Raw genomic sequence first — 23,622 nt, 5'->3', positions numbered from 1 at the left:
TATCATTTCTATTGTTATCTTGTTTTAAATTCTTTAATTTAACTTTTTTTTTTTTTAAAATGCAAAAAATCAAGATGACCAAAACAAATTGGACATTTATATTGGTTTAAAACAATATGTTCAAATATATATGTCGTACCAATAATATAGCGAGTCGTTCATTCAATATATTTAGATGTAATAGTAATAGTAGTAGTAGTAGTTTAAATTTTAGTTATTTTAACAACAATATTAGTTTGAATAATGGATTAACAATTAAAAATCAATATTTTGCGACAACCACGACAACAACAACAACAACAAAAACAACAGAAGTAAATAAACCAAAAAGAAGACCAAAGAAGAATATAGAAGAAATAGATGAAGAATTTATAGATCTTGGATTCGATGATGATAAATTCGAATCTATAGTTTCGAATGATGACAGTAACAACCCTCAACCAATCAACTCGGCAGTTAAAGACATTCTCGGTCACGAGATTGTCAATCCCATCAGTAGAGAGAGAAAGAAGCTGCAATCACTCATCAAAGAGACATCCAATCTAATCAAACAACTAAACAAACCAGTACCATCCGATCCCTCAAGATGGTCAAAAGAAGATCAAGTTGATTACTTGGAATATATATTCGAGTGAGTAGTAGTTGTAGTAGTCGTTAAAAAGAAGAAGAATAATAGGAATTAACAAAATCTAACTAAACTAAATTAACTTGATTATTATTATTCAGTAAATTAGATTTCTTTTCAATGGAAGATTGGTATAGATTGACTGTTAAGAAGATAAGTGATAATCAAGGCGATGGCTTGCTAAGACAGAATCATCAATCGGCAGCACTCTGTGTGATAAACAACTTTCCCGAATATAAATGGGATATAACAAAGTTTGCGAGATCTCAAGCGAATTTCTGGCAGCATAAAGCACACCAACGTCTGCTCCTGAACCAGGTGCTCGAGACTGCCGGTCTCGATCCGGCCGATCCCTACAACTGGTATCAAGTGACATTCAACCACATCAATGCATTCCCACAACTCGGTAAACTACTCAGACATTCATACAACAACGATCTTGCACTCTACTTGAACAACATCTATCGTTTCGATTCCTACGGTAACTACCAAGGTAACAACAACAACAACAACAATATTCCTATCTTCCAACACGATCGACTACATCATTCGTGGAGAGTACGTGTCAGTTCGGTTATGAGTAAATTCCGTGCACTATTAGATGATCTCTTGGCGGATGAGAGTTTCTCGTTGTACGACTTTGATCCGCATGCGGACAGTTCTCAGGCGCTCGTGCAGTGCCTCGCCGAGATGGAAAGTCATGCTTCCACCAGAGTCTGTATATTCCGAACGATCATTCAACAGCTACCGGAACTAGAGTTGAAACCATGGATGTTTACTCACTACGACCAATGGTTCAGAGTCGATCAATTCCTGGAGCACTACTTGGATTGGTTCGCTCAGGAGTTCTCCATCGGTTCACCCGACGACTGGTACGCACTGCCTGCAACCGTCATCGAACCGCGACTGTTTGCAGCACTCCGCTGTTTGCCAACGTTCATCTCGCACTACTATGCGAGCAAGCCAAACAACCGCTATGAATGGGATATCACACGATTCCAACACCTACCCATAAAGAACCCAAAGTACAAAAAGGAACTAAAGATTCATGAAATCGAGGTCTTTGGACAATCGATCGGTATAACAGAGTTGGATCAATGGTATGATATCACCAGTAATCAATTGAATCAGTTCTACGCAAACCACCCACAATATCATTCTTTAATCCGATCGTTAGTATTTATATATCCCGATCATCCATGGGATCCCACTCGTTTTAAATTTAGAACAGAAGCACAAAATGAAAGAAAAGCAAAACGTAAACTTAAATATCAACAACAAAAAACGAATCAAATAGAATAAAAGTAATACAATAACTCTTTTTTTTTTTTTTTCAACTAATAACTAATTATTTGGCAAAGTAAACTATACTATTATTATTTTGATTTTAACAACAACAACAACAACAACAACAACAACAACAACAACAACAACAACAACAACAACATTCATATCTTATAATCAATGACTAAATACAGTAATGACAATTTTACTTTCCTGAATTAACAAAACTTGGTGGTCAATAAAAAACAACAGTAAAGGTAAAAAAAAAGTAAAATTAAAAAAAAAAATTAAAAAATCAATTTAATTTAGATAGATTATAAAGTTATTTATTTATTGTAATACCCCCAATACACAACATTTTTAAGTTCAGTTTAATATTAATATCATATATATATATTTATAATATATTTATACTTTCAGATAATTAATGGGATTAGGTTCATCAAAGTTTGAAAAAGATTTGGTTAGTACTGAGATACCAGATACTGAGCGATTCTATGGTTTAAGAAAATGTATGTTATTTTTAAGATTAGTCTGGTCTGTCTGTCTGTCTGTCTGTTCGATTTGATCAATTGATTAATAGATGTCAATATTGTTTGCTTCTTACTATAGTTTGGTAATACATGTTATTGTAATTCAGTACTACAAGCATTATACTATTGTACACCATTTAGAAACAGTGTATTAAAGTATTACTATAGTAATAATCTTCATATAACTTCGACTCGTAGATCGATTGAAGATAACCTATTCTTGACACTTGCCGATCTATTTGTAAATATAACCACTCAGAAGAAACGTTCAGGTGTTATTCCTCCAAAGAGATTCGTAGAGAGATTAAGATATGAAAATGGTAAGTGCGAAACTATATATATAATTATAAAGACAGATCACATAGATCAATTAATACTTATGTATTACACTATAATAATGAATTATGACAGAGATATTCAGAGGACATATGCATCAAGATGCACATGAATTTTTGAATGTATTATTGAATAGCGTTGCAGAGTATCTTCAGAAACAAGAGAAAGAAAAACAGAAACATCAACAACAGCATCAACAACAACAACAAAATAGATTAATAAATTCAAATAGCAGTGGAAATTTAAATAATCAATACTATACACAACAACAACAACCATATAATAATGTTAATTTCAATGGTAATGCTAATGTAAATGGATATAATAATAATAGTAATAATAGAAATAATTTAAATAGTAGTAATAATAGTGTAAACAACAATAATAATAATAATAGTGGTATTAGTAATAATAACCAATCGAATATAAATAATAGCAATAATAATACATATACAAACAACAGTAGTAAACTATCATCGGCTTCCAACTCGACATCCAACACCAATACACACAATCGAACTGATAGCACTACCAGTGAGAGTGTAAGTGTTGCCGAGTCGGTAACAACCACCTCCAACATCAACAACACCGCCACAACCAATGTCAATAGTAGTAGCAACAATAGTTATAGTAATCATAATAATAATAATAATCAATCGACAGATCATAGTATGTATTTGACGATATCGTCGATATTGTTGTTTCAACTAAATATTAACTCTTTTTTTTTGTTTATTTATTATTCTTAAAGTTAAAACATTTATACATGATATATTCGAAGGTATCTTGACGAATGAAACCAAGTGTTTGACATGTGAATCCATTACGAATAAGGATGAATCATTTTTAGATCTGAGTATTGATATCGATCAGAATACTTCGATCACCAGTTGTCTCTCAAATTTCAGTTCGGTCGAGATCCTCTCAAAGAACGATAAGTTCTACTGTGACAAGTGTATCTCATTGCAAGAGGCACAGAAGCGTATGAAAATAAAGAAGCTACCGAACACCCTCATCATTCATCTCAAACGTTTCAAATTCATCGAACAGATACAGCAATACAAGAAATTAAACTATAGAGTTGTATTTCCATTTGAAATAATCATTCAAAACACTGTAAGTAAAATCAATCACACTATACAACTATGCGCCATACATATATATACTGATCCTATTCAATTGGTTCATTCAATAGGTAAGTGATATAGAAGAACCAGACAAGAAATACCATTTGTTTGCTGTTGTTATTCATGCTGGAAACGGACCGAATCACGGCCATTACACAAGTATGGTAAAGAGTAATGGTTATTGGATTGGTTTCGATGATGAAAATATGGGTGTATGTATACTTTAAAATTTAAACTAATTTGAAATTGATAAACTAATTTTATTTAATCTGTTTACAATTTATTTACCAATAGATTATACCAGAGAGTGATATATTTGATATATTCGGATCGTCAAGTGAGTACTTTGGTAGAAATGAATGTGGATATCTCTTGTTCTATCAATCGGAATCAGCGATGAACGAAACACAATTCAAACCACCACAACCAAACTCATCGTATATACCTACCACCTCTACCTTTACTAACTTTTTCTATGGTGGTACTGAAAGTCAAAGCTAGTCAATTCTATATAAATGTTTTATAATATATTTTCTTTTCAAATTTTGTAAAATAATAATAATAAATAATAGTATCGTTATATAATATCTTGTTTATTTTATTTATTTGTTTCTTTTCTTTTTCGACCCAAGTTTGATTCAATGTGAAGTAAAGGTAAAACAGAGATTAATATTATAGAAATAAAATAAAAAATATCAAACCTTTTTGGATTTTAATAAAAATTCTTACATCAGTTAATATTAAATCAACATTCAAATATTTGGTTATAAATTAGTTTAAAGTAATAATTATTTCTTACCTTGAGATTTTTTAAATCTTGGATCATCAAAAATTTTTAGTATGGCAAATAAAATAAAAAATAATATTATCGATTCACTAAATACTTTATCTTTATATAAATTCACAAGAAACTTCAAATTGTTAATTAATAGGTTTGAATTCATGTTTGATTTTATTACTCTTTTATTCAATTAAACTGATTGTTTTTATTTTGAATTGTATAAATTTTAAAATCTTTATATTTATTTTTTAAAAAATATTATTTAACAATTGAAACTTGAAACTAGGTTAATAATGATGATGTTAAACCATTCTATAATAGACATATTCAAATCAAAAATATTCTCATAATAAGATTTTTATTCTATAATTATCATTGTGTATATTCATTTGTTAAAAAAAAACATATATGTTTATTAAAAAAAATGTTATAATAAATAATTAATGTATTTTGAGTTGCCGCAGTCAATTTTATCTTGTAGAAATTGAAAGATTGAGATCTATATATAAGTATATATTAATGAAACAAATCCAATTTGTTGCATTATTTGTTGAAAAAATAATAATATATATATGTTGGTTTGTCTAGATAGTTGTTGTCGTTGTTATTGTCGTTGTTAATCTAATCATCCATGAGGAATATTGTATCGTTGCAAATAGATCTTGAATTTGAAATACAATCTTCGCACTTTACAAAACAACAGTAGGTATCATCGTCATATTCATCATCGTCATCGTCATCTTCGTCCTCCAAGTCGTCTGTTGAGTCATCACTGTTTAGGAGCTCTTCCTCCAGTGATTTCCAGCAGATCTTGTCACCTTTTACCAACTTTTTACATTGTCTACATTTGAAACAACACTTTTTACAATTTGGTTGACAACTAAAATAATTATTACTGCAGCTACTACTATTGTTATTGTTGTTATGATTTAAAGTATTACTATTTAATGACCATCTTCCACCACTACTATTCTTTAGCAAAGATCTTCCAATCGAACAATTATCACGATTTAAATATTGTGTATTGAATGACCATCTATTGTTATTACTATTGTTGTTGTTATTACTGTTGTTATTATTATTATTTGATTTACATGAAAAACCAAGATTTATTTTAAATCCACAATAATCTTGATCTGTACATGCAAGTTGTTTGGAAGAGGAGATTACACCTAGCGATTGGTTACAACACAGTGGACAAAGCGACCAGTCTTTTTGGTGAAGAACTCTTGGGATACCAAGGAAGACACGCTTCCAATTGAATGGAGCACGGATATACTCGATGGCGTTGCTGGTATTGAAAAAACGCGAACGGACAACTCTCTCCCAGAAATAGGGTTCGAATGACTCTGCGAATATCTTACTGACCAAACGGAACTGCATCAGCTGTTGAATGTTAAAGTTGGAGTGTTTCATCACTAGGAGAACCATACTATAGATCTGCTGTGAGTTGAAGTTCATAATGCAATGACCATCGATTCCATCACTCTTTAAACTCTTTGTAACTCCATTGTTGTTGTTATTATTGTTATTGTTATTTCCACTGTTCTTTCGGTTACCGTTGCTACTTAGTTGGTGGTGACCACTGGCATCTTGACTTGCGGAACCATTCGAAGGAGCACCTCCATTCTCACGTGAATTCGGACCAACATCTTGCTGCTGATATTTAAAGGAATTGGAGGATGAAGATGAATGTCCCTGATATTTCGGTGAGCCAACACTGCCTACCACCCATTTCGGACTACCAGCATCACCATTATAATGATGGTGAGCATTCTTATTCTTACTAGTAATAATCATTGATTCTAAAGTAAATTGATTTTTATCTGCAAGCATTTATTTTTATCTCTTTAAAATATATATCTATTTAAATAGATATATATAATATATAATATATTTATATCTTTATTTATATATTTATATTTATAAATATTTTTATCTTTTTTACATGTAGGTAATTTCAAGAAATTATATTTTCTATATATAAATATATTCTCTATCTATATATATAAATTAATTTATTTGTGTATATTTATTTATTTTAGGTTATATTTGTATTAGAAATTAAAAAAAGCACTCTGAAAACTAAATTCGTTCGAATATAAAATATATATTGGTGATTTTTTATAGAATCAAATTAAATCAAACACCCAATTGATTCTTATTTATAAAGGATAGCTTTGCACGCTTGGAGTATAAAGAAAAAAAAATGAAAAACCTAAAAAATTGATGAATCGAGTTCAATTCAGCCCACTGGTGCGCAGTGTAGACCGGTGTTTTCAAAGACTTTTAGTTGAAAAAAACACTAGTTTTTAGAATTTTTATTGAGTGGTTGTGTGTCATGGACTTGCAAGTTGAAGTGGTGCAATCATCGAAAGTGGGAAAACAATTTAAAAAAAAAAAAAAAAATTCGAAAAAATAAAAAAAAAACAATCGAAACGCTTTTTTGGAATGCAAGGAAAAGTCGGCAAACAACTTGTGTGGTGAAAAGTTTGAAGTAGTGTTTTAATCACTTTTTCTTCAACTTTGTTGTGTTTTGTTTGTTTTTGTTGAACTTTTCAACCACTAAATCATAATCAAATATAAATCATTTACCGAAAATTGGTACCAAAAATAGATTTTTACTACAATTAAATTAAATTAAAATCAAATCAAAATAAAATAAATAAATATATATCATTAATAAAGATTCTAGAAAAGATAATAGAATAGACAGGATAGAGGTAAAGTTAAATAAATAAAATGATCATGTAGAGCAAAAAAAATAAAATTTATAAAAAAAAATTAAAATTTGATATTTTTTTTTTGCATTTGTGTAAAATTTTCTTAGAAATAAAAGTTAAAAGATGAAGTGTGTATTTTTCCGATTGAATATGTTTGTTTGACAATGAACAAATAAACTAAACAAACATCATCATCTTTATCACCACCTTTTATATTATTTTCATCCAAATTTGATTAGATTGTGTTTAGACAAGCAATGAATTAGAAAATTATTATTATTATTATTATTATTAAAAATGTTTAAAATTGAAAATCAAAATAATACCAATAATAGTAGTAGTCATAATAATAGTAGTAAAAATAGTAGTAATAGTAATAATAATTATAGACCTGTTTATAGTAATAATAGATTGATGACCAATGATGAACTATTCGATGTTTTGGATTCAAATAAAAGACAATCTACAATGGATAAATTCGGTTCATTCTTTGGTGGTAACAGCGGTGGTAGCGGTGGATCATCATCTAGTGGCGGTGGTTCACGGAAACAATTGATGTTCTTCTCCAAAGAGGAGACAGAACAACAGAATAGAATTAAAAGACAGAAACAACTTTCAACTATGCCACCAACAACAACGACAACAACAAAATCATCAACAACAAAATCATCAACAACAACAGCGACAACAACAACAACAACAACAACAACAAAAACTACACCACCAATTCCAACAACAAATCCAAATAGTAATAGTAGTCACAATAGTGATAGCATCAAGAGTAAAAGAAAGAAGAACTCTCTTTTTGACTCCGATATGTTTTTAAATGATCTGAGTGATGACAATGAAGATGATATCGTAAGAGTGGCCACAGTGAATAACCATTCAAACTCGACAGTGAATATTTCACCAATAAAACAACAAACTGTTGTATATAAAACATATAAAGATCCAAATAGACCTATTCCACCAAATCAACAGAAACAATTTCAACAACAACAACAACAGAAACCACCACAACAATCAATGAAAGTATTACCGATATCACCTTCAAAACATTTATTACCATTGAAACCAATCGGTGCCAAACCTTTTCCAATTCTTAATTCCTCGACGTCAAAGCCACTACCACTATTTCCCTCGAAACCGACAATAATTCAACCACAGCCACAACAACAACAACAACAACAAGTACAAGCGCAACAACAACAAGTATATCAAAATGATAATACACTTTCATTCAATATTTCACCTTCTAAACAAAAACAAACCAATAGTTTAGTATTTTCAACAACAACAACAACAACAACATCAACATCAACATCCACCTCTTCTGCTTCATCCACAAAAACAGTGAATATTTCACCGACTAAATCAAATGCAGATAATCCTCTATCACCTACCATTGATTTCACTTTCAATTTTGTATGGCAACGATCAAGATACATCGACAACAACAGCAGCATCAACATCAGATAATAATTTAATAATAGAACCAAAAGTAATCAACTTGCCACCAATAACAAAGAATCAGATAAAGGATACAGTTTCAACAACATCATCAACAGCAACAACAACCACAACAACAGTGCTACCAACAATAACACCAACAACATATCACGATTATGATGACAACTTTGAATTCAGTTTCTTCACAATGACACCAAAATCTAATAATAACAACAACAATAATAATAATGATAATAATAACAATAGCAATAAGAGTAATATCAATAATAATCATACTGATAAACAACAAGCACAAGTTCAACAACCAATTAACCCACCAACAGCAATAAACAACAATAATAATGTGAAATCAACATATTTTAGTAGCTCTATATTGAAGCCACTTAATCCAACAACATCAACATTAACAATAGCAACAACAACAACAACAACAAATAATAATAATAATAATAACTATGTAAATAATAATGTATCACTTAATGATCAATTTGAAGCTTTTGTAAATGGTCAGAAAAGTAAAGGTGGTGTTGGTGGTAAAGGAAATATGGATTTGGCTGGAAGAACCAACGTTAGTGTTCAAAAGAGTACGTTCAGCAGTGAGGAAATTCGTGAGAGAATACCCGATGAACTATTTAAGAATGTTGCTTTGATGTTGAAGGATGTGATCGTTGATATCAGATACTCTGAGGCATACCTACCAGAGTTACAACCGCTACCGAACGATATGAACAAACAGCTGAGTGTCGCACTTCAGAAGATGGGCTACAACCAGTTGTATTCACACCAGTTGGAGTGTCGACAACATGTTCTTGGCGGGCGTGACACTATCATCACCACGCCAACCAGTAGCGGTAAGTCACTGTGTCTGTTCGTGCCGATCTTTGAGGAGATCATCAACCAGAAACTCCGAGGTCAAAAGTCGTCGACCGCTCTCTTTCTGTTCCCGCTGAACGCTCTGGCGAACAACCAGATCAAGTCGATCAACCACTTGAATACACACCTCGAACCACAGCATCGTCTGAAGATCAAGTGTATCAATGGCGACACCGATAAGAATACGATACCCGATCTCTTCCTGGAGGTGAATCCACCCGATATCGTAATGACCAACCCGGATTGGCTGCATTTCCAACTGCAGAGGGGCGGTCTACACGAGCGTTGGCGCGGTTGGCGACACTGGTTTGCCAAGCTAAAGTTTATTGTGCTCGATGAAGCGCATACTTATTCTGGGGTTATGGGTTGTCATTTTGTAAATCTATTGCGTCGTATTGCTAATTATCATTCTATACTGGCGGGGAATAACAATAGTAGCGCTGTTGCTGGTGGACAGTCAACTCTACAATACATATTGGCGTCAGCCACTATTGGCAACCCGAAGCACATGACCATGAAAATGGTGAGTCGTCAGGACGAGTCGAATATCCACCTGATCGACAGGAACGGCTCTGGATCGTTTGGAAAGATCTACTTGACCATCAAGTCATTCAAGAATCACTATCAGATGCCTGCCAATGTCATTCGCTACCTGGTTGAAGCAAACCTCAAAGCCATTGTTTTTTGCAATTCCATTCGTACGTTGAACGGTCTCATTCAGTATCTCGGAACGGATTCGCGATTCTCCAATCACGTAAAGTATGTCAAAGCTTACTACTCATCACTCTCGAACAAACACAAACAAGAGACGTTGAATCAGTTGAAGACCGGACAGGTCAAAGTGATAGTTGCTTCGAATGCTCTGGAAGCTGGTGTAGACATTCCAGAGTTGGATGCCTGTTTGATCATTGGATATCCTGGTTCCAAGATGAGTTGGAAACAGCGTGTCGGTAGAGTAGGTCGATCCAAGAAAGGGCTGGTCATATTCATTCCCACGACAAACAGTCCAACCGATCGATACTACGCGCAGAACATGTCGGCGCTTCTCGATGGCGAAACCGAGAGTTTGTCGTTCAACGGTGACTTTCCAACGATTCTTTCATCACACTTGATGTGTGCAGCCAATGAAATAGGAATACAAGTTGATTATCAGTTGTTGGAGCAACGGTTCGGTCCACAAGCCAAAGCTATCGTAGATCGGCTGTTGGCAGAGGGTAAGATCAAAGTGGATTCCTTTGGGAACAAGGTTCTCTGGCGGTCCAGTGACTACACTCACAATACTCTATCGATTCGTGGTGGTTCCGGTCTGAACGATGTCGTCAACGCCAAGATTGGAAGTGCCACCGGTATTCAGGTGGAGCAGATGACCAAGCTACAGGCAATCAGTCGGCTGTTTCCGGGTGCCATTTTCATCGCGCACAGCAGTGGCTCGGAGATGGTCGATAGCTATCAAGTGCAAGAGTTGAATCTCGCCAATCATGGAAGCAACGGTGTAGCGATACTCAAGAAGATAAGCATACCAAGAAATTCAAGAATAACAACGACACCATTCAAATCGAGCAGTGTCGAAATGCTCTCGGTTCTTCAGAGAAAGACCATTCCACTGGCATGTGGACCGGTGTTGCAACTGACATTCGGTGTCGCCAAGTACTCAACTATGGTTCGTGGCTATGAGAAGCGAACCTACAGTCAGCTCTCCAGCAATCTCGGGCATAGCAACAATCTCATCGACGATTCTCACCTCACTTCCTCCTACGAATCGGAAACATTCAATTTGAAAACCACCTACGAAGTTCACTATGAAGCACCATGTTTGGAATTTACATTATTAGATATAACAAATACAAAGTAAGTAAAAGTAATATTAAAAAAGTTGGATATAAGAATATAATATCAACTAATTCTCTCTTTTCATTTGGTTAGATCAATTTTGAAACCAATATTTCAAAAAAAGATTGAAGAACTCAGATTTAGATTGCAGAATAGCTTGACTTTGAATAGAAAGGAATATGAGCCAAAGATAAATGACTTGGTGGAGATGGGTGAGCTGATGGTAACTCTTCATACTATGGTACATCAGATGCTTGCTACCGTACCATCTTTATTACTCACTTCAAGAAACGACGTTGAAGAATCGATACCAGATGGTAAAACAACAACAACTCAACAGCAGCAACTACAACAATCTTCATTGGCAATGGGCCGTTCCAATAGGAATTTGGATTTGAATAACCTGTTGGAGCATCAGGGTGATAGGATCTACTTGGTAGATAGCACGGAGGGCGGTACCGGTTGCTGTCAGGACATCTTTGACAATCTGACAGAGATCATTCAAAAGTGTATTGAACTACCGCCATGTCCGAGCTGTGCCGACGAGTATGAGAATGAAAACACACTCTCGGAAGACCTCGGTTGTGTATTCTGTTTGCATTCTAATCACTGTCACAAAGCTCTATTGAAAAGTATGGGATTATCTTTATTTGTATCCAACAACGACAATGTCGATAACGAATCTGAAATCAATCAATAAATAAATCCACAAACTCTACTATTCTATTATCTTTTGATTTTCTTTTATAAGTTTTTTTTGTTTTGTTTTTGTTTATTACATATTTATATATATATTTATCTCTATGATTGTGATGGTTGGAATCTGATATTATATTTAGCAGCATATTCATTCAACTCTTTTGTTTTTGCTTGTAATTGTTCTTCTAATTTTTTAGTAAGTTCTTTAATCTGTAAATATATATATTTATATAGTGTTTTGTTTTTATATTAATATTATTGAATAGATCTATTGTTTGTTTTAAAATATAATAACATACAGCATCTCTATTCTGTTTAACGACTGGTAAGACATCACCGACGGTTCTCTCGACTAAAACACCACCAACCATTCTAAAACATTTTCTTGATGGTTCTAATTTTTCGATTTCACTTAATACCAAACTATCATCATATAAGAATAGATATATAAGTTAGTAAGTGAATTGAGTAGTTTATATATTACATTTTCGTATGTATATATATATCTAAAAATAAAGAATACATACTTGTGTTCACTTGCATCTGATTCGATCTCTGATAATTTATTCATAATAGCACTCTGTTGTGCTTTCATCTCTTTATAGTTAGCAACAATTTGCTCATTTGTAAGTTTCTGTTGTTGTTGCGACATATTTATATTATCTGTGCTGTATATATTTTTATTATTAATCAATACCTTCCACGGTAATAACAAAAAAACTAAAGTTCATTTTTTTATTTTTTATTTTTTTTTTAAAATCTTCACATATTTACTTGCTCGAGTATGATGAAGGTGAAAGATTATTTTTTCGAAATCTTTTAGTCTTTGATATCATTATTAATATTATAGATGTCTAATAAGATTATACTAGAAGATCAATTGAATTCTCAAATTAGCAGTTATTAAAACATATAATAAGAATCTTCACATTCATTATATACATCATACATTTTCACAAAGAACTAACAGCATGAGATTAAATCTCTATAGAGTTTCGTGTAAAGTAAAAAATAATAAAAACAGGTTGAAGGTTACATAAAATTTGTGCTGCTTTCAACCAAAGAGTGTAACGGTGAAAAAACACTACCGATTGCAAAGAGTTAAACGTGGATCATCATTACAGTGGTTTGTGGTTGGATCTGTTGCCAAGATCGATGGACTGGTTGTGGAGGATGTGTTGGAAAAGTCAGGGTCTATCAAACATTTCTGGCATTGGCTTAGATTGATTCCAATCGAAATATTGTTAGTATTACTCTGGTTCCCGATAATTGATTCAACGAATGAATATGTTGGATGGCCATCGGAAACGGAAACATCATAGAATCTACCATAAAATGATATTCCATTCTTGACAACCTTAAAATATTTGATTGAGCTATCGACTTGATTGCTACCAATAGTGCTCTTTTCGGTAATCTGATATTTGCTTTTCCTCTTCATATTCTGTAGAGAATACAACCCTCAAGGTACTGAGAAGTGATTCATATTTCCATCCTTCAATAGAAATTGAAAGCTTGATGGAATTATGAAGAATAAGAAAATCCTGCAAAATCTACATTGATCGGTTGTGTTGAGTATTGAATGGTTGATTCGATTAATTATAGGATTTCCCTTCTTCATTTGCCACCAATCAGGACTAGGATCTTTCTTCATTTTATCCTACGCTCTTTCTCTCACCCGGCAAAAATATCTATCAACAGTAGGGATATTTAGCTTATTATTTTGTTCTATCATCAATCATTACACAATTCCAAAGAACAAGACTTTTGTTTGGAGACAGTAATCTTACCAGATAACTGGATACCAAAAATGATGGTGCCAATAATTTTCCTAAAAGTAGAAAATAAAATTATGGTTTTGGAAAAGCAAATCTTGTTTAAACTTTATTTCAATTAAATATTGTCTTTTATTTATTTAGTTTTTCTTTAAAGCTGGGAGATCAGATTCTTTTACCATCATACACCAGTTGAGCTGTGGGACGATGGTTGACTTTTCATCGGCAAGCTTAACAGTGTAGTGACCACCAAAGAGCTGAGCATCGTACATGGTACCATTATCATCAATCTTAACGTCCAATACTACATATCCGTGTGCAATTTCTTCAGTGTCAATGAGTGGCCATTCTGAAACCAATTCACCCTTGGTTCTGAATCCATGTTTCTCCTTATCGTCACCACGCCATTCACCATCTTCAGCGAAACATGAGAAAACAGTGATCCAACCGCTCAACCAGGTTGGACCGGATCCACCACCAACATGATTAGCAATACGATTCCACCACTCAGTATCAGCCTTTCCTTCTACGGAAGCTATGAATTGATCGATGATTGGGTTGAGCATAGTTGTCCATTTACTCATCAATTTCTCTTGCAGGTCAAATTCGTTCAAACGTTGTACTTTGTCTTTTGAATTGACTTCCAGTCTTCAACTGAACCGACGCAAAGTAACTGATGGCAAACCACAACGCAAGGAGTATTTGAAATTGAAATACTTTTTCATTGTAGCCATTAAGCAGACAGCTCCAACGATTCTATCAGTGTAGGTGGTGGTTGTGAATGATGGCATTGCCCAATCCTTAAGTGTTGGATCGTTGATATTCTTGGCAATGAGTTCGGTCATTGTTAAAGTCATTTCATCGTATGGAGCGGAGAAGAGAGTAGCGTTGGCAACAACTTCAAGATCCTTCTAATCGTCGTGGCTGACAATCTTGGATCTGAGTTGCTCTGCATGGGCATTGAGGTAGAAAGAAAATTGGGTCATAATGGCAATCCAAATATCGTCTGGTCTGATGACGAGGTTGTGGTGTTGAGAGTATGCGAGGTAACATGCTTGGAGGAATGAATTGTTTCCGAGATAGTAGTTACCCAAGTCATTCAAACTGGTACCAACTGGAACCATAGCTGGCTTTGAAGTATCAAGTCTTGGCTCTTCATATTCATTCTTTTGGGTGTATTTATCAGCGGATTGTTTCAAGTTTGTGGAATGGTTGAATTCAGAATAATATCTTGAGCTGGTATCTGCTGGTGTCGCATTTGAACTTCCTGTGATTTGAATGTTGGTTGATTTAACATCCTTTGAAATATTGTAGTGATATTGTGACATGATTAATTTATATAAATATTGTTTTTATTTGTTGTTAATTAGTTTAAATGATAATGATGAAAAAAACAAAGGATGTTCACTCCTTTTATAGATTCGGTTCAATCAATTATTTCCCACCTACAATTTACTTTTTTTAATTTATACATCATCTTTGAAAACAAAAAACAAGGTCTGCTTTGAAAAGTTTTTAGTGAAATTTTGGTTCCCAAAGATTAATTTTAATACTGATATTTTCGGAAAAGGTCGAAAAAAAAATAAAAAAATCATAAAAAACGACCTAGACTGACACGAATGGTATTGAAATTCAAAAGGTTTCAGATAACTAATTTATTTTACTCTGGGTTTACACATGGAAACCTTGATTCTTACACTTCCTCTCTTTGTGAACTAAATGATGATACACATTTATATTGTTGATAATGCCTGATTGCCGAGGATTGAAACCTTCAGTCAACCGACAAGGATTATGTTTAGGTAATATGAGTTCCTTATTGGTCTTCCTAATAAAGTTTTTTAAAACCTGCTCAAAATGTATATTTTTTATTGAATCGGAATTAATTAATAGATTTAGATAAAACTATGGATTATTCAACCTTGATTCATTGTAAGTCTCGTTTTCCCTAAAAATTTTTAATCTTCCTTCAAACTAAACTTAATATTTCATTGATCAGTTGATTTCTACTACTAGAAACCTACACTTTTGATAGTATTGTTTTCCCAAAACTTGAATAAATGTAAAATTAATATTTATATCTATTTCCAATTTAAAAAATATTAATATCGAATTTTTAAGATTAATAGCATGAGTCCAATATGATTATGATTCTAAAATCCAACATATTAACTGCATAGTAAGAAAAAAAAAAAAGGTGTTTGATAGTAAAATTATATTTTTTTATTAACAATTTCAATAAAATGGAATAATGAGGGGAAATTGTATCTATTTTATTGAAATTGTTAATAAAAAAAGAAAAAAAACAAAAGAATATTTTTTGCTATTTGAATATCTGTTTTTATTCTTGTGGATTTATTCCTTTTGTTTGTGGATAAAACTTCACTTTGAACAAAACTTTGGGGTTTGGTACTAAAGAGTCATTCATTTCTTTCTGTTCATTTAGAAACTCTACTGACATTTGTGAGAATAATGAGATGATCGTTGTCTTTAAAATAACCTTGGCAAGACGTATTCCCAGACACTTTCTAGTTCCATATCCAAAGCTTAATTCACTAATCACTCTGGATTCAGTTGGTTCCTCAATGAATCTCTCTGGAATGAATTTGTTTGGCTCTTTAAAGTAATCTGGATTTCTTAATGGATCGTAAATAGGACATGTTACAAAAGTCTAAAGTTGAAATTGAATCATTGGATAGAGAACATTGTTAATACAATACAAACTTAATTGGTTTAATATAGAATATTCATTTTTATACTTACACCTTGGGGTATTCTATATCCTAATATTCTATCATTATCCATTGCAACCCTTGGAATTAACCATGGGTAAGGTGGAAACAATCGAATGACCTCTCTCAACACCAAATCAAGGTACACCATCTCTCGGACTTCAGTCAAGTTGAAATTATGAACGGTACGACCATTCTTTTTGAATACATAGTCAATCTCTTCCTTTAACTTCTTTTGTACCTCTGGATATTTCATCAAAATATACATTAGATTCTGTAGAACAGAGATTGGTGAAGTAACAGATGATGAATTAACTAAATAACTACTTGTTTGAATCTGTGATTTAGATTATCAATAAAAAATAATTAATTTCATTGTAATAATCAGTAGTTGTATTAAGTTACTTTACCTCTTCAATAGTTAAACCTTCCTTATCCTTTGAACTCTCCTCTGCAAGGAAATTAACAAGTGAATCTTCTATTGGACCATTTAATGCTTCGTTTTCTGGGTCTAATGTATTATAATATGATTTCATTGCCAGCATTTGAAAGAATCCTCTTCTTTGCTTCATAACCTAATTAATAATAGTGAAAGAGCTATTATTAGTACATAATTGTTATTTTAATTTACATATTAATTTATAAATAACTATATATAAAAATAAAGTTATATTATGAATTACTTTATATTTTTCAGAATATTCTGTTGGTAAATTTAATAAAAATGGAAATAGATAATGGATGAAACTGGTTCGTTTCTTATTAAAGAAGAAAAAGTTTGCTTCCAAACACTCCAAAGCTTCTGGTTCTGATCCTAAATATGTTCTTGCCAAACATGACAACATATCCTAAAAACAAACAATTTAGATATTAGCTATTATAAATGTAAATGTAATATAAACACTGATACTTACTTGTTTTACAAATTTACTTAATTTAAATACACAATCTCTATTCTCAAAGAGATACGATCCGAATTTAGCACCTTCATCTCTGATCACTGGAAGTATTCTCACGAGATACTCGTCGTCGTTGAGACAACCAGAGAAGATTCTAAAGACACGCTTCATCTGACCGCCACGCTCGTGAATGATTGGACACTTTCCATAGGTCCAGAAACGTCCGTACATCGAACTCTGATCTCTAAAGACGTGTTTGATCGCATCGAAATCGGTGATCTCCACCATTGGATTCAACGCAAACCATTTGTATCTGATGCCTGGCTTGCCAACGAATCGTTCTCTACTCTCTTTGGTGTCTTCGCTGCCATCGTCAGAGTATTGAGATTCACACGACGATACAGACAAGTGGCTTCTCTTGATATATCGATTCGCTGGAGGTAGATGTGTTGTTTTTCGCTGTGCTTGAAGACGGTCGTCGTATGGATCGTAATACATTCTCACTTTATGTGGTTTCAAAATCGATGACTTCTTAAAGACACGGGTGATATCCGTTGGTGATCGTGAGAGTGGTGATGACGAAGGTGATGGATACGGTGTCTTTGTACGTGTATGATGTTGTTGATTCTTCTTTGTTGTTTTCACTGGTGAAGTATTATTATTACTATGATTATTATTCTCCATCAATATTTGTCTAATTCTATCACTACTTTTACTTAATGATTGATTTTGATCTATTGTTGTTGTTGCTACTGTTGGTTTTGAACGACGTGATTCAACAGGACTACTATCACTACTATCACTACCATTATTATGCTTTGCAACCGATGCAATTCTTGCTCTTGCTAATCTTCTCCTTAGAATACCTGTAGGATCCATCGTAGACTTGAAATTGGATGTAGATTGTGTCTCGCTATCATCCTCCGATGAATCTGTCAATACAAACTTTGGTGCACCAAAGTTCATTCCCAAGTCAACAGGTGAACTTGCTATCTCTGGTGAAAGCAAATCTCTTTTCATCTTTGGACACAACGGTGATTTGTTATTATCTTGATGAACAATCTTTGGTACAGTTAGTATCTTTATAGGTTGTTGTTGCTGCTGTTGCTGCTGTTGTTGTTGTTCTAGTTGTTTCTCTTGTTGAAATACAAAAGGTTTTAACTTTGGTACAAATGGTTGTTGATGTTGCTGTTCTGTTGTTGTTGTTGTTTTTGATAATAATATTGGAGATGATGTTGTCGATGATTTAGCTGATGAATTTGTTGATTCTTCATTGCTACTACTGCTATTACTGCTATTACTACGACCAATACCACTTCCATCGTCAGAAGACTCTGGATTCAACTCTAACTTTGGAATATCAGAATTTGTAGTTATAGGTGAGTTATTTGAATGACGAATGGGATTGGAATTGACAAAACTACAGATATCTTTGATAGAACCAACTGTGTATGGCTTCCAAGAAGGTGAAATTGGTGTGGTATCTAAATACAATGGTTTTTCCCACAGTGATTCCAAATAATATGATATTGGGTTGGTGCCATTCATAACACCCTTTACCGGATTAACAAATCTCTTTACTTTTATGTAAACAAATAACTAAAAAATGATATCATTTTATAAAAATTACAATACAAAATAGTAGTAGTTTAACAAAAAAAATGTTAATATATAAAAAATTTAGACATTTTTTTACAAATTTTATGATAAGAATTTAATTAAATTTTAGTTCCAAACTTACTTTTACTCCCAAGTATACAACAAATCCAATTAATAAATACCAAACTAATCTTTCAAAAAACATTTTTATATAGTTTTTTTTTTAAGTAAATATTTAATAAATAGATAATGAATAAATATTATAAAATCTAAAATTAAACTATTGTTGTTTTGTTTTTTATTGATTTATTATTTATTTATTTATTATAAGTTTAATTTTTATTTTCATTTATAAATAAATTTTATATTATGAATATTCAATTCTCTTTCATTTAATAAAAGCTCATTGTATTTAGTTCAACTTATTATAGTAGAATGTTAATTGAATAGATCTATTGATTTTATTATGAAAAACTTGAAAAAAAAACTCAACTTTCTGGTTGTTGGGTGGAGGGATTTACTTTTTTTGGACAAGTGTTTGTCAATAGATTAAAAGTTAATGTCCATTTTATATTTTATTTAAATTCAACAGAATATCAAAAAGAAATTAAATATCATCAAAGTTTATTTATTTAATGATTCGTTTAATTAAATTAATTTGAATGCTAATTGATTCATCAATTTAAGATATATGAAATTTCATATGAAACAATTGAAAAATAATAACTAATTTATATTTGTATGTTATTATTGTTGTTTGAACGATAATTAATTTGGTTATCAATTAAATTAAAAACATAAAAAAATTTTCTTGGTTTTATAACAAAATTTTCTCAAAAAAAAAAAAAAAAATTTTTGACAACAACATTCCTATGTTGAAAACAAACAAAATCAATATTATTATTATTAATTTCATATTAAAGTTATTTTGTATATATATCTATAAATAAAAATAAATATTTATATATTTTTGATTAAATGTATTTTTGTTAACAAACATTTTATTTTAAAGATTTTAAAAAAAAACAAATTTAAAGTTTTCCAAAAATTTAAAACTTGATAAAAAACAAAAAAAGGTAAAATTTAATTTCATTTTATTTGCAGGGTATAGCAAAGAGTGTTTGTCACCAAAAACAGCTTAATTAAAAAAACAATTTAAAAACAAAAAAAAAAAAAAAAACAAACCTTAAAAAGAAAAAAGTAACATTTTTACACTTTACTTTGACAGTGTCATTTTGTAGGTGTTTTATAACAATATAATTATAACAATAACAACAAACAGTAACATTTTATTTTAAATCACGTAGTGTACTTCATTATCATCATCTTTATCAATCAACCTAACTAAAATAACAAATTTTTCTTTAAATCTTTAATTGTTGTTTTTTAGATTTATATGTTTGTTAAAACTGTACAATTTTAAATTAATTAATTGGATCTAATAAATTACATCGAACTTCTAAACTTTACTTTTGTTATTACATACATATCAATAGTAACAATAACCTAATTTAACATACACACACACACACGAACACCTGTTAAACTTTATTTTTTTTTACTTAAAAATAAATATTTATTTATTATTACTAGTCTAATTGTCATAATGAAATTCATTTATTAAAAAAAGATTACTTAATATTAACATTCAATTATTTATTTTTTAATTGGGAATAGGAATTAAAATAGTCTTAAAGTAGAGTATGATTATTCAAGTTGGAGATAAATTACATTTATTATTATTATTAGGTCATCGCAAATATATTATTATTTAGATTTTATTTTTTTATTTATATATTTTTAGTTATTATTTTTTAGTTTAATTAAGTGCACTTTATTATTAGTATATATAGATATTTTTGTTAATATATATATTTATTTTTGTTAGAAATCACTTTAGAAGGAATAAATATATATAATTTATTCTTTTTATAGGATTAACAAAAACAATCGTATTTTTTTTTTTACTTTATATATTATATTTTATTATTTATATAATTTATATAATTTATTTATAAAAATGGATTTTGTAGAGCCATCAGCAATGACTGTTACAACAACCGATTCATCATCATCATCAACATCATCATCAGTTACAACCACAAATCCGGTTGATTTCAAGTCAAGTGTTGGAAATGGACTGGAACACAGGCTGAATGTCGAAGACAACATTACTTTAAAGTGTTCGACATCATCATCAACTAACCCCACTACTACTACCACCACAACAACTACAAACAACTCTGAGACCGACTCTAATACACATGAGGATCAAACCAATGACAACAACAACAACAACACTACTGAAGAAGGTGACTCTGCACCTCCTCCTCCAATGAATAATTTACAACCAGAAGTAGAGTATGGAAATGTAGAATATAAATTAAAGTTGGTGAATCCAACCGAGGAACGACTGGAACACTTGGTATCGCAATTAAAGTGGCGTATGGGTGAGATGGGTGAAGCCATCTACGACATTGGTGTAGAGGACGATGGCACTGCAACTGGATTGTCCGACGAAGATATCACTGCATCCATGGAGACTCTCAAGAAAATGGCTTCACGACTAAACTCCGACCTCACCGTCATCCGAGAGAGAACAGGCTCCAAAGGAAAAGTATTGGAAGTATTAATTAGAAAGTACGCATCCGATGATTTCACTGAAGTAAGAGTAACTGTCGTTGGAAATGTTGATGCTGGAAAGGTAATTATTAATTATTATTATTATTATTGTTTATATTTCTTAATACTAATTATTCATTTCAATAAATAGTCAACATTGTTAGGTGTTTTGACTAGAGGACAACTTGATAATGGAAGAGGTTTAGCAAGAATGAATGTATTCCGTCATAAACACGAATTGGAGTCAGGAAGAACATCTAGCATCAGTCAGGAAGTGGTTGGATTCGACAGTAAAGGAAAGATTGTTAATTACACTCACAACAATATTCACAATGAAATAGGTGAGAGAATGTCCTCAAAGATTATTACTTTTATCGATTTAGCAGGTCATGAGAAATACTTGAAAACAACTCTATTTGGAATGACTGGACATCAACCTGATTATACAATGTAAAGATTAACTTTTTAGCAATCAATGAAAACAAAAAGAAATGAAACTCTAAACTAATATTATTATTGTATCACTCATTTATAGGTTAATGATTGGTGCAAATATGGGATGTGTTGGAATGACAAAAGAACATCTTGGAATTGCATTGGCTTTAAGAGTACCAGTCTACATTGTCATCACAAAGATTGATAAGTGCCCAGAGAATGTTTTGAATGATACAATGAATGACATCAAGAAGATTTTGAAATCACCGGGATCACGAAAATTGCCAGTGGTTATTAGAAACCACGATGATGTGGTCGTCGCAGCAAGAAACTTTGTCTCTGAGAGAATCGCTCCAATCTTTTGTGTTAGCAATGTGACTGGAGAGAATCTAGATCTCTTAAAGACATTCTTGAATCTGTTGCCAACCAAGAAGGAGTGGGACGCTGTCATTGACAAGCCATCGCAATTGGATATCGACTCGATTTGGCATGTCAGTGGTGTCGGTACCGTTGTCAGTGGTACCGTAATGAAGGGTTTGATTACAGCGGGTGAGAATCTGTTGTTGGGACCAGACGACCACGGTACCTTTCAGACGGTGCAGGTCAAGACTATTCACTCGAAGCGACTCCCTGTCAAGCAGGTTCGTGCTGGTCAGACAGCTTCGATTGCGCTAAAGAAGATCAAGCGATCTGCGATTAGAAAGGGTATGATCTTGGCACATCCCGCTGCCAAGCCGATTGCAGTGAGGGAGTTTGAAGCAGAGGTCGTCATTCTTTATCATTCGACGACTATCTCTGTCAACTACGAGGCTGTTGTGCACTGCGGTGCTAGTCAACAGTGTGCAAGAATCATTTGGATCGACAAGGGTATCATTAGAACGGGCGACAAGGCAAAAGTCCGATTCAGATACATTGCAAGACCAGAGTTTCTAACGGATGGCACCAGATTCATCTTTAGAGAGGGAAGAGCAAAGGGTATTGGTAAGATCACATCGCTCATTCCATATGTGCCCGAGAAGGATTCACACCAGCCACATCCAAAGTCAGTGTCAAGAGGTTCACACGCAAAAGAAACCGCCAACAAAGATGCAACAGCCACTCACCAAAGTGGATCGTCAACCACAACAACAACCTCTACCACAAGCAATGGCTCCTCTGCATCAAAGAAGAATCACAGACGCCACAAACAATAACATGAATAGCACAACCAAAACCATTTATAGTTGCTATTCAATTGAAAGATTATAAAAATATTCCTGTATAAACAAACAAAGAAAAG

The 23,622-nt window shown here is 32.3% G+C and overlaps 9 protein-coding genes across 9 annotated transcripts; 4 read left to right on the top strand and 5 right to left on the bottom strand.

Moving 5' to 3' along the window:
* Nucleotides 1–116: 116 nt before the first annotated feature.
* PPL_00208 (uncharacterized protein) lies at nt 117–1,927 on the top strand (the record flags this gene model as incomplete). The annotated part of the gene is made up of 3 exons (XM_020571247.1): nt 117–631; nt 727–1,183; nt 1,661–1,927. The coding sequence occupies 3 exons, from the start codon at nt 117–119 to the stop codon at nt 1,925–1,927; spliced, it is 1,239 nt and encodes a 412-aa protein (XP_020438521.1).
* Nucleotides 1,928–2,336: 409 nt separating this feature from the next.
* usp12 (peptidase C19 family protein) lies at nt 2,337–4,406 on the top strand (the record flags this gene model as incomplete). The annotated part of the gene is made up of 6 exons (XM_020571246.1): nt 2,337–2,462; nt 2,522–2,762; nt 2,854–3,447; nt 3,530–3,894; nt 3,974–4,117; nt 4,200–4,406. The coding sequence occupies 6 exons, from the start codon at nt 2,337–2,339 to the stop codon at nt 4,404–4,406; spliced, it is 1,677 nt and encodes a 558-aa protein (XP_020438520.1).
* A 901-nt stretch (nt 4,407–5,307) lies between these two features.
* Nucleotides 5,308–6,522, bottom strand: PPL_00206 (uncharacterized protein; the record flags this gene model as incomplete). Its single annotated transcript, XM_020571245.1, has 1 exon — nt 5,308–6,522. The coding sequence occupies one exon, from the start codon at nt 6,520–6,522 to the stop codon at nt 5,308–5,310; it is 1,215 nt and encodes a 404-aa protein (XP_020438519.1).
* A 1,184-nt stretch (nt 6,523–7,706) lies between these two features.
* Nucleotides 7,707–12,282, top strand: PPL_00205 (uncharacterized protein; the record flags this gene model as incomplete). The annotated part of the gene is made up of 6 exons (XM_020571244.1): nt 7,707–8,834; nt 8,944–9,730; nt 10,094–10,275; nt 10,513–11,600; nt 11,754–12,018; nt 12,091–12,282. 6 exons carry the CDS (start codon nt 7,707–7,709, stop codon nt 12,280–12,282), a joined length of 3,642 nt encoding a protein of 1,213 aa, XP_020438518.1.
* A 101-nt stretch (nt 12,283–12,383) lies between these two features.
* On the bottom strand, nt 12,384–13,935 carry pfdn2 (prefoldin beta-like domain containing protein; the record flags this gene model as incomplete). Its single annotated transcript, XM_020571243.1, has 5 exons — nt 12,384–12,491; nt 12,581–12,704; nt 12,809–12,949; nt 13,370–13,725; nt 13,753–13,935. The coding sequence occupies 5 exons, from the start codon at nt 13,933–13,935 to the stop codon at nt 12,384–12,386; spliced, it is 912 nt and encodes a 303-aa protein (XP_020438517.1).
* A 261-nt stretch (nt 13,936–14,196) lies between these two features.
* Nucleotides 14,197–14,913, bottom strand: PPL_00203 (DUF4419 domain-containing protein; the record flags this gene model as incomplete). The annotated part of the gene is made up of 2 exons (XM_020571242.1): nt 14,197–14,704; nt 14,774–14,913. The coding sequence occupies 2 exons, from the start codon at nt 14,911–14,913 to the stop codon at nt 14,197–14,199; spliced, it is 648 nt and encodes a 215-aa protein (XP_020438516.1).
* Nucleotides 14,914–14,967: 54 nt separating this feature from the next.
* PPL_00202 (uncharacterized protein) lies at nt 14,968–15,384 on the bottom strand (the record flags this gene model as incomplete). The annotated part of the gene is made up of 1 exon (XM_020571241.1): nt 14,968–15,384. One exon carries the CDS (start codon nt 15,382–15,384, stop codon nt 14,968–14,970), a length of 417 nt encoding a protein of 138 aa, XP_020438515.1.
* Nucleotides 15,385–16,397: 1,013 nt separating this feature from the next.
* CYP556A1 (cytochrome P450) lies at nt 16,398–19,491 on the bottom strand (the record flags this gene model as incomplete). The annotated part of the gene is made up of 6 exons (XM_020571240.1): nt 16,398–16,727; nt 16,820–17,125; nt 17,199–17,363; nt 17,472–17,636; nt 17,703–19,286; nt 19,429–19,491. The coding sequence occupies 6 exons, from the start codon at nt 19,489–19,491 to the stop codon at nt 16,398–16,400; spliced, it is 2,613 nt and encodes an 870-aa protein (XP_020438514.1).
* Nucleotides 19,492–21,306: 1,815 nt separating this feature from the next.
* Nucleotides 21,307–23,536, top strand: gtpbp1 (GTP-binding protein 1; the record flags this gene model as incomplete). The annotated part of the gene is made up of 3 exons (XM_020571239.1): nt 21,307–21,990; nt 22,060–22,358; nt 22,444–23,536. 3 exons carry the CDS (start codon nt 21,307–21,309, stop codon nt 23,534–23,536), a joined length of 2,076 nt encoding a protein of 691 aa, XP_020438513.1.
* Between the last annotated feature and the right edge of the window lie 86 nt (nt 23,537–23,622).

Source organism: Heterostelium album, assembly GCF_000004825.1.
Source record: "Heterostelium album PN500 unplaced genomic scaffold PPL_scaffold1, whole genome shotgun sequence".
Lineage (NCBI taxonomy): Eukaryota > Evosea > Eumycetozoa > Acytosteliales > Acytosteliaceae > Heterostelium > Heterostelium album.
This window is presented reverse-complemented; position numbering and strand designations above follow the sequence as displayed.